The 8,126-nt window shown below is 40.9% G+C and overlaps 1 protein-coding gene across 4 annotated transcripts in view; it reads right to left on the bottom strand.

Moving 5' to 3' along the window:
• Positions 1-6,957: 6,957 nt before the first annotated feature.
• Positions 6,958-8,126, bottom strand: part of znf423 (zinc finger protein 423) — a 199,773-nt gene continuing 198,604 nt past the window's right edge. For all 4 annotated transcript variants that reach the window (XM_074631959.1, XM_074631960.1, XM_074631961.1 and 1 more), the window contains one exon: positions 6,958-7,938. In XM_074631959.1, coding sequence (XP_074488060.1) covers positions 7,909-7,938 — 30 coding nt within the window. In that variant the 3' untranslated portion in view covers positions 6,958-7,908. The remainder of the gene's footprint in view (positions 7,939-8,126) is intronic.

The raw sequence follows: 8,126 nt of genomic DNA, 5'->3' as shown, positions 1-8,126 counted from the left end.
TCTGATAAATAGTGGAAGTGGCAGCCTATACCTAAAAATCTGTTTCTGGTGCGTGTGTGTGTGTGTGTGTGTGTGTGTGTGAGAATGGGTTGTCTGTCCTGTACACACAACAATAGAGACATTGAACAATAAAATCAGGACACTTTAATGCACTTTAAACAGCTAGTGGAATCATCTGCTGCAGAAACTTGTAAATTCCCAGTTCCTTAGTTAGTAGTAGGTCTATGGGTTAGGACAGGTAGTCTATGGGTTAGGACAGGTAGCCTATGGGTTAGGACAGGTAGTCTATGGGTTAGGACAGGTAGCCTATGGGTTAGGACAGGTAGCCTATGGGTTAGGACAGGTAGTCTATGGGTTAAGACAGGTAGCCTATGGGTTAGGACAGGTAGCCTATGGGTTAGGTCAGGTAGTCTATGGGTTAGGACAGGTAGCCTATGGGTTAGGACAGGTAGCCTACTTGTGGTAAAAAAGTAACAAAATGAATGTGTAAATAAAAAAAAAACTTGAAAAAAATAATGTATGCCATCTTTGTAATGTAAAACTCAGTTTATGTTGGTAAATTAAATGTGTGGTTTAAAGGGATTGTGTGTAAGATTCAGAATTGCTTGTTAACAGCGACACCTTGTGGCCGTTAAGTCAACGATAGTCAGCGTCGGGCTCGCGCTTGTGCTCGCTCTAAATAGACATGAACGAGCATCGCTCAAAAGAGTGAGGAGACACACGTCAGCTAAAACCACAATACCACTCTATATTTCACCTGCTTGGCAGTAATGTTAGCTGACCAGACGAAGGTCTCTCCATGAATCAATGCTGATCCTAGTGTTGGCTTTTCCTGCTTCGCCTCCCGACCGCGCACGCCTGGAGGGAGACACCGGCACCCGGTCGGAGACGATAACGTTTCTCGCTGCGGAGCCCCGTCACTTAAGAAGTTACGGAAAACCTCTGTTGGTCTGGAGGAGCTGCAGCAGTTATTTTTTGCACAAACCTCCACTGTACATTCACTAGATATTCTCAGAGCTACTAACTCTTCTGCAGTGTGGAGTGTGCGCACATGTACGTGAGGTGGAGTGAGCTGAGTGAAGGCAGGCAGGCAGAGGAGCAGAGTACAGCACAGACTCCGGCCACACACGAGCGGGTATATGCCAGCGAGCATGGGACACCGACCCGGGTGATTTATACGTGTAAGAAGTTACAAACAGTCGCTTTAAGTGATATTTAAATACTGTTAAACTATCAAAATGCTCAATATACGGAGAAATACACACAGCTCGTATTCAGAAATTGTGCGTTTGAAACAAGCCGCTAGGATTTCTGTCCATTTTTGATGTCACAAATATACAATATTTAGACCATTACACGGTTTTAAACGTGAACATTCTAAATGTGTCCCAGTTTATTTCCTGTTGCAGTGGATGTGAATAACATCAGCTGACAGGAAGTAAACATGGACCCAAACTGTTGCCTAGCAACGCAATTCCATTGCAATTCTGTTGAAATGTGCTAAAACGAAGCGTTTCAGACAGAGGGTAAATACAGGTATATTCAGGCAGACAGTATGAGGAAAATAAAGTTTTTTTAAACATTACAGCATCTAAACATGTTCTAGTAGAAACACAAAATACAAGAATGAACCTGAAAAAATGAACACGATATGGGACCTTTAAACAGCTAGTGGAATCATCTGCTGCAGCACTTGTTAATTCCCAGTTCCAAGTTAGTTAGGCTTATAGTTTAGGACAGGTAGCCTACTTGTGGTAAAAAGTAACAAATTTAATGTGTAAAAAGAACTTGTAAAAAAAATAATGTATGCCATCTTTGTAATGTAAAATTCAGTTCATGTTGGTAAATTAAATGTGTGGCTTAATTCAATCGTTCAATGTAAACACAAAACAATCTATTTAAAGGTACAGTGTGTAGGATTTAGTGGCATCTAGTGGTGAGGTTGCAGATTGCAACCAACTGAATACCCCTCCACTAACCCCTCCCTTTCTAATCATGTTGCAGAACTACGGTGGCCTTAAGGTAACGTAAAAATGCGAAAGGCCCCCTCTAGAGCCAGTGTTTGGTTTGTTAGAAACATGGCGGTGCAACATGGCGGACTCTGTGAAAAGGACCCGCTCCCTATGTAGATATGAAGGGCTCATTCTAAGCTAACGAAAGCACAATTATTCTTAGTTTTCAGGTGATTATACACGAATGAAAACATAGTTATGAATATTACATTCCATTTCTGTCGATAGGGCCCCGTAAATCCTACACACTGGACCTTTAATAGAACAAATGTTACTGTATTATATGAACCTAAAGACTTTTTGCTTTAAGTGTCAGTCATGCAGAACGTTTTGCAGATGCAGTCGCTGCAGAAAACCTTGAAACCAGTGGATTTATACTCAAGACATACTGAGCCTACAGGGGAAAAGTTTTACTTCTCTGGTAATACACAAGCAAGTCAACAGCCTTCTGGTGGGGAGGCTCTCAGCAGCTGCAGAAACTCAGCTGCCCAGACACATGATTGGATACTGCTGAATCTGTGACTGAATCCAGCTGCAGTTTCAGTACTGAATCAGATCCTTGGCTGCTAAACTTTCTCAACTTTTTTTTATTTTTGGCCTCTATTTTCATACTTTCATTGTGCATAGTGCATTATAAGGACATTTAGGTTGTTAGATTTTCTTGTTTTGAGTACACACCTTCAACATTGTATTTGTGGTATTGCAGGATTCATCATAACATATATTTTTTTTGACAAACTAAACACTGGTTCTAGAGAGAGCCATTCACGTTTTCGCATCGGCCACCATCGTTCTTCTACACGCTTGGCACACGGGAGAAGTTTCAGTCGGTCGCAATCTGCAACTTCACCGCTAGATCACGCTAAATCCTACAAACTAACTGCAGACGACGAATCCTTAAGTGGTCCCCTGACTTTTCAAACGTTAATGTTTCCCAGAGGATGAATTCTAATTGGTGATCTTCTTGCGCCACCAGCACGTCAAACTTTTGACTTATCCAGAGAAACATCTTGAATATTTGGTAGCCTACAGACATCCGTGGCTCCCAGACGATGAATCCTACTGACTTTGGTGATTTTTCCTCTATTGCCACCACGAGGACTACCTTTGTGGTTTTGAGTGAGGTGTCTCAACAACTATTGGCTGGATTGACATACAAAAATTGGTACAGACATGTGGATGATTTGTAATCACTTTGGTGATCCCCTAACCTTTTATTTACTGCCACTATCAGGTCAAAATTTCAGTTTGTCCAATCATTTGGTTTCTGACAAAATACTTTGGCTAAAGACTACGGTGACTAGACGTCCCGGTTTGTTCGGGGATAGTCCTGGTTTCCAGCTGGGTGGCCCAAGACTTGACAAATATCTCTAAAACACTGAAATGTCCTGGTTTTCAACATTCACTTCCAAATTGTTCCTGAAATAATAGACTAATGATAATGTTATGCCTGTTTTCAGTTCTTACATAGACGTTTATCATGTTCTGTCCCACTCATTATTACCTTAACCAATATAAAAACAAACTATGCACCACACGTCTGAATTCAACATTCATTTGTCTGTACACATGTCAATCAATCAATGTGTCGTTGTCAAGGCTGTTGCTACGACGCTTGTGGCTCTTTCAAACATCATGACAGAACCCGTCATGCCGAGAAAGAGAAAGTCTCACTTTTCTAAAGAGCTCCAGGAGGCTTAAGGGCCTTTCACACAGAACATGACAACGACACCACTGCACTCTGAAACCCATTATTTCCAGTGGCTTGTGCATACACTTCAAGAGCACATTTTTGGTCGTGCACGGTGGAAATGCGGTGGAAAAGATCATATCAAGACGGATAGCTGGCAGAGAACGTGTCACAATCGTCCATTTAGACGGAAGCCTGCGCTTGTGCACGCTGACAAATACATGTCTTATGTTTTGAATGGTGACATTAAAATATGTTGTATTACACTAATGCAATCCTTCTGTTTTGTGTTTATTAGTGTTATCATAGAGTTTTCAAATAAACTATAATTTGGTGGATTTTAGGAGACAAAATCTGCTGAGGCGCTGTCCATGGTGCTGAATGGTGAGCTCAGTAGGTGTGCTAAGTGCTGAAATAACTGTCCCCCATGCTGATGAAAACGCCTACAGTGTGTGCATAAGTGTATACATGTGCACATGCATGAACGTGCTGTACATTATTAAGGGTCCTGGTTTGTGGGTTTGAGAATATGGTCACCCTATTTAAGACTAAAGAAGGACATTCCTATCCATGAACTTTGTATTTTGATCCACTAAATCTTGCATTCATCAGGTGGCCATCTTCAATGGGATGTTTATGATGCTCTGTGCCTTCTGGATGTGTGAGTAGGCAGCAGCAGGCCGAGCTAACGGGACATCAAGGCTTGTGTTTTGGAGAATTCTGAAATATTTATACAGTGTCATTCTCCAAAGTAACTGGGAGTCACCATTTATACTGCTGGAACTCATAAGAGATTTTAATCTAAGCAGGGCACTTGCTTAAATGTAATTATTACCTCTGCCAAGGCCGAAAGCCTAGGAAGGAGGTTATGTTTTCACCGGCGTTGGTTTGTTGGGTTGTTGGTTTGTCCGTTTGGAGGATTACTCCAAAAGTCTGCGATGGATTTGAATGACACTTTTCGGAAGGGTGAGGTATGGCACAATGAACAATCCTTTCGATTTTGGTGGCGATCCGGATCATGGTCCTGATTCAGGAATTATTTTAAGCATTACAATCAGCCAGAACATTAAGACCTCTGGGTATAACACATGACCCCGCCTTCATCCTTCAAAGAGAGAGCGGGGGGTGGGGGGGAACAACTGTAGAATCTGCGTTGTTTCACATTAAACTCTGTGAAATTACAGTTGAGTTCGACCAAAGCACACTTGGTGATTGTTGGAAAAGAGTAACAACGACGATTTAGGAGAATTTTATTTTGTTTCTGTTCAGTTTGAATGAAGTGTTTTATGATGCTCCGCTATGTACAGCTAATCTCAACATAAACAAAAATACATGTGGATGATGGCGCAAGCTGAACGGAGAGGGGGGCGGGGGTCTGCGCTCTCCGACTGCCATTAAAGTTATTATATATTATACAAATCTGTTACCATTCAAAATATTAGTTTCCTTTTTAAAGCTATTTTTGCAGCATTGATTGTTGACTTATGGGAAGTGACTTCTCACTGACAGGAGTGAAATTGTGGACACACACACTCTACTAAAAACCCCAAACAAAGACATGTATGTGTCTTTTTTATCGGTAGATACACTCCGAGATGATTGTGGCAAAGTGTGATCAATCCCACAGTTACCCTTGTGAATGAAGTCCCTGGGTAGCCTATAATGACTCAGTCTATGCTCTGTTTTGTGGCGATGGAGATTTCAGAACTTTGCCAACAATTGTTCGTTCTTCATACAGCACTGTGTGAACTGGTCAACATTAACTTCCCTGGGTTTTACAGTGTGGGTGACAATGTTACATTTTCTGTCACAGTATAGTACTGTTACAGTCATTGTGCGTTGAAGCTTTCAATTGCATGGCTTTAAACTTTAAGGGAAATCTGTGATCTAATCTAACCAATCTCCCTGATTTCTTTTTCTCTTTCAGTTTTCCTGACTCCACTCTTACAGTAGGTGAGTTACCTCATGTTACAGGATGGAGGGGTGTGTAGGTGTTATTTGTTGAGATAGTATAGAGACATGGTGGACCACCATGGGACCTTATTTCGGAAAAAATATGAACTGTAGTCAACGAAGAGAGACAAATATTTTTTTGATCCCGTTTGACTTGCGCCATGAATTACACATATGATGTTTGTCAATTCAAAAAATAATTTTGCAAGTCAAGAAAGTTGCAGTTTGTTGTAAAACTGTTGAAGTATAAAACTGTTCAAATACGAAATTAAAAAGACGACACACCCAAAAGTCGCAAAAGTGACGTCTCTCTCACTGAAGCTACGATGCCTGTGTGTTTCGTACTTGGATGTATACTCACACAAGCAACAGATCTCGCTCGCTCTTTCACTTCCCGGCTGATAAAAAGACCAGGAGTCGCTGGATAAAAAACATAAGGTACGATAACGTTACATTTGTGCGTGGAACATAGCAGCTAGCTAGCTAGTGTTGGTGACATATATCGTGTGAGACAAGATATGTAGTTCACTGAGCTGTTTCACACAAAACTAAATGATGCTACGACAAACTGCTGATTTTCTTGACTTCGAAATTATCTTCTAAATTGACCAACATTATATGTGTGATTCATGGCGCAATTCAAACAGGATAAAAAAAATATTTGTCTCTCGCCGTTGACTATCGAACTTATTTTTTTCGAAATAAGGTCCCATGGGGTACACCGGAAGGGGCAGGACTTTGCTTCTCTATTGCTTGCAGGTACTTAATACTGTATGTAGAGTATTATTTACACTGTAGTGACATTAACATTACCCAGAGTGGATATGAAGACTTCCACTGCGCTGTGCCAGAGTATGCAATGTGACCTTCTCATTCAGGCATCTTTACATCGGAGAAAGAAGACGGCAACTTGATTATACACGCAGATAATACACCTGCACTCACACATCCAACAATGCTCCGTTCAGGTTTGGTAGTAGGTGTTATTAAGTTTTCTGTCTGGAGTGAAATAAAGTCATTTAAGAAGGTATTTCCTCTGTAGATTGTTTCATTTGAATATTTTTTAGAGATCTGAAGACGTGTTTCACAAGAAAATAAGCAGGAAATTAGAGGTAAATCACAAAAAATAAGCCTATTAGTCATCCTGTGACCGCATAGAATGATCTTAACACCCATGTTGGGAACCAAATAGCTAAAATATCTTTTAATGTTTGGAATAAATCATGTAAAGCACTTCAGTGGTAATGCATGCATGCAAGCTCATAGATTTAGATCTTTTGAATAAATGCACATCACACAGAATTTCTTTATTTGTCATTTATTTATTTGTTTTATCTTTTTTGTCTGTACTAGATTATTGCAATCTGGTTAATTCACATTTAAAAAGCAGTCATTGACCAGACGCACTGAAATCGATGATATTCATTTTTACAATAACCATTATAGGCCCCATAGAGACTGGAAAACCCAATCCCAAAAAAAGAAACATCTGTATGGTTTTCTGCACTTTATTTTGTTTGATTTCTTTTTTTTGATAGTAATTACAAAAAGGAAAAATATATATAACAATAATCATAAAAAGGAGTTTGGGGGGAAAAAAACTCAGGAATATTACGACTGGCAAACAAACGATCACAACACGGCACGAGTACCTACTTACGGCGAGAAATGAAAGGTACAAAAATGAAAACAAAGGAAATAAGCGCATATGGCAGAAAGAAAAAATCAAAGAAATTGGCACCTATGAAGTTAAATACAAGAAGCAACCGAGGGGACGAGAAAGTGAAGCTTTTTTCCTACAATCTATTTAAAAAAAAAATCCCAAAACAAAGGGTGTTTTCTTGCTTTTTATCCTTTTCTATTTGTTAAAAAAAATAAAATGCCTGACCTGGGGAGTGACGGTTGGGAGGAGAGGAAAAGGGGAGGAGGAAGAAGCTGGTGGGGGGGTTGGGGGTTGCCAGGGACAATAAAAAATACTGCACGTACAATACCTTTTCTCACTCCTCTCTTTCCTTCATCTAGCTCTTACCGTTTCTCTCACCCACTTTTTCCTTTCTTTATTTAATAGCATATCCCATTAATATTCCTTTCCCCCGCTGCTCCTAATAGCCGCGCCCAGTGGCGCGATCGTTAGAGTTTTACATGTGAGTAGCAAATGACACTTTGATTGGCTGTGATGTGGAGATGGGAGTCCCCTGCCGGCTCCGGGTTGGGGGCCCCGGCTGAGCCGAGAGATCCTGCCGGGCCTCGGTCTCACTGCGCGTGCTGACTCAGTGTGTGGTTCTGGAGGGAGAGAGGGAGAGGGAGAGATAGAGGGAAAAAGTGAGAACACATGATGAGAGAAATAATGGGCTACGTGAGCATAGTGCTTTCCACTTGCACCCCCACCCAATAATAGAACAGAGGAGAACAGAAACACAACCGCCTCCCACAGTACAGACAGCGAGGCCTCCTCGCTTTATACATAGTCT

The sequence above is a fragment of the Sebastes fasciatus genome, chromosome 4 (assembly GCF_043250625.1).
Source record: "Sebastes fasciatus isolate fSebFas1 chromosome 4, fSebFas1.pri, whole genome shotgun sequence".
NCBI lineage: Eukaryota > Metazoa > Chordata > Actinopteri > Perciformes > Sebastidae > Sebastes > Sebastes fasciatus.
Note: the sequence above shows the minus strand (reverse complement) of the source record. Positions and strands in the feature narration are given on the sequence as shown.